Consider the following 2,355-nt stretch of genomic DNA (forward strand, 5'->3'; position numbering starts at 1 on the left):
TTCAGATTTCAGGCCTCCAGAACCCAGAGAGAATAAGTTTCTGTTGGTTTAATCCACCAAGCATGTGGTAATTTGTTACAGCAGCCTCCAGAAACTCATCCTGCACCATTTGCTGTAAAGTGGGAGGTACAGCTGAGGCTGTCTGGTTCCAAGGGGCTGGCGGTGGTAGGTGCAATTTATCCCCAGATAAAATGCATGGTAACAGAAATGCTGCAGAAGTCCACTGAAAAGCACTGAACATCCATTTTCTGACAAAGCATTTCTAAATAATCCAGGGAGTTGCAGGAGGGAAGTCTGGCAGGAAGACAAGCAAAGAATCTGATGTTTCCGTGCTGGGCCAGCAGGAACCTGGCCTCACAATCTGATACAGAGGCCAATCTGTTAGGAGTTGGGTAGCAATTTTCAGATTTTTTTTTTGACACACCCCAGAATAATACAGTAATACTTTTATTGTAAACTTACTGCCTGAACATACATAAACAAGAGTGAATTTTTTGCTATGTTTAATAGGAGGCAGGCCTTTCTCTGTAGAAGTGAAAAATAACCACCACAGACCCTTGCAACCGCCATCAGCGCCCCCAAACTTGGTTAGCGTGCTGCTGCACCGGCCGCGGGCGGCTCAGCCCTGAGAAGCAGCTGCGTGACGGTCTGATGGCCTCCTGTTGGGATTCTTGGAGTTGGGGTGGGAGACAGATTGGATAAGTGGGTTCTGTAGACCCCCTCGCCCCAGTTTGTCACCTGTTCACCCGCCAAGTCCCACTTGAGCCAAACACTGCCAGAGCTTCCCAGGTTCCTTATAAGGACCGCCCCCTTGCCTTGGAGGCTCTGGATGGGGTTTCACCTTTTTGGCTGTCTCCTGCTCAGCCTCTGCCTCCTTGCTTTCAAGAAACAGGAAGGGAACATCCTGTTCAGCCACCATCTGGACCACATCTGCTGCTGGGAAGATGGCTCCCTGTGGACTGTTCTGGTGGGCTGAAACCAGTTGGCACACTACACAATTTCCACTCTTTGTGACCACACACTTGATTCTCTTTTTCTCTCAGACCTAAATTTTGACCGCACAGTCTTTGGCTCTGTTCACGTCTGCTCCCTGCCAGCCTCCTTTGAACTGGGTTAACTCTAATCCTCCCACTGACACAATAGCCCTCAGAATGGCCTCAACAAGATGGGAGTCCAGTTCCCTAATTTACCAACAAGCTTTAATGAAACCTCCAGCGAACCTAAAGCTCTTGGCCAATGCTCTTAGGAACCTCAGTCTTCACAGCATCCCCGTGAAATCGTTGTTGTAGTATATTTGGCTGCAGTGGTCCAGAGCCAACAGAGTTGGTAAAGACAGTGCCTGTATCACAGTCCTACTGCTTGTTGGAATCACCCTTAGGAAAATTTACCAAGATAGTAGTTCTCCCATCTTCGCACTTTGTTAGTCAGTGTTTTCCATTTGCTTGGGTTTATCCTTTCAATCCCTTTGCTAATTAAATCACTGAAGAGTATATACTGGTAAGAATACACATTGTCAATGGACTGCAAACAAAACTCCTTTCTGTTATTGATGATAAACCATTTCAGAGAAGACCAGGCAGAGTCTAAAGGGTTCAGATAATTGTAAGGGGAAGGCAGAGAGAGTAGTTTATGGCCATAGGAATTGGCCACCTCAGGGCAACATACGATGCTCGTTAAGTTGATGACTGATGGGACGTGGGCTTGGGCCTCCGACTCTTTGTCTTCTGTTGGCCTCAGCTCAGCCTGCTGCCTCCGCTCTTTGACCACAATGACACACTTCCCATAGGTCTTTTTCACCACATCACAGAACTCAAAGAAGAGGCTGTCTTCCTGTCTGACGCATAACTCATCCCTTAGGAACATCCGATATTTCCAAGGCACCCATCCTTGACCACCACCGGCGTGCACAATACACCACGTCGGAGTTGGCATGAAATAGCCGTCGCTGAAATCTTCCCCAGTTACAAGACTTTCAGGGAGATCAGTTTCCCCAAGATATATGGTTGTAAAGCCATCATATTGCAGTGTTCTCAGGGTTTTCAAATATTGGAGACATTGCTTCCTCTTGATGCTGTCAAATAGATTTCTGATAATGATGTTTCTTAAAAGAGGGTTTGCAAAGTGAGGCATGGTGGCTCCTCAAGTGTTTTTGAAAGCTTGGGTGTCTATCCTCTGCAGAGATCTAGCAGGAATGGGATGATGACCTCATAAAGGGCTTTCTTACAGCAGGGCCAGTCCCATAGATACGCTTTGGATTTCAAAGCGTCATGGAACACATATTCAGAAAAGTTCTCTTCTGGCTTCTATGACATGGTATTGGGAACTACAGGCCATACAAAACATTGCTTTGACATC

At 46.8% G+C, this 2,355-nt stretch overlaps 1 protein-coding gene across 1 annotated transcript; it reads right to left on the minus strand.

Moving 5' to 3' along the window:
* Nucleotides 1-1,374: 1,374 nt before the first annotated feature.
* On the minus strand, nucleotides 1,375-2,130 carry C2H21orf140 (chromosome 2 C21orf140 homolog). Its single transcript, XM_010981002.1, has one exon. It carries the CDS (start codon nucleotides 2,128-2,130, stop codon nucleotides 1,375-1,377), a length of 756 nt encoding a protein of 251 aa, XP_010979304.1.
* Between the last annotated feature and the right edge of the window lie 225 nt (nucleotides 2,131-2,355).

This window comes from Camelus dromedarius, chromosome 2 (assembly GCF_036321535.1).
Source record: "Camelus dromedarius isolate mCamDro1 chromosome 2, mCamDro1.pat, whole genome shotgun sequence".
NCBI classification, from domain to species: domain Eukaryota; kingdom Metazoa; phylum Chordata; class Mammalia; order Artiodactyla; family Camelidae; genus Camelus; species Camelus dromedarius.

Excerpts from the sequence above, each read along its gene's own strand:
- C2H21orf140 (XM_010981002.1), bottom strand. The coding sequence starts at position 2,130 with ATGCCTCACTTTGCAAACCCTCTTTTAAGAAACATCATTATCAGAAAT.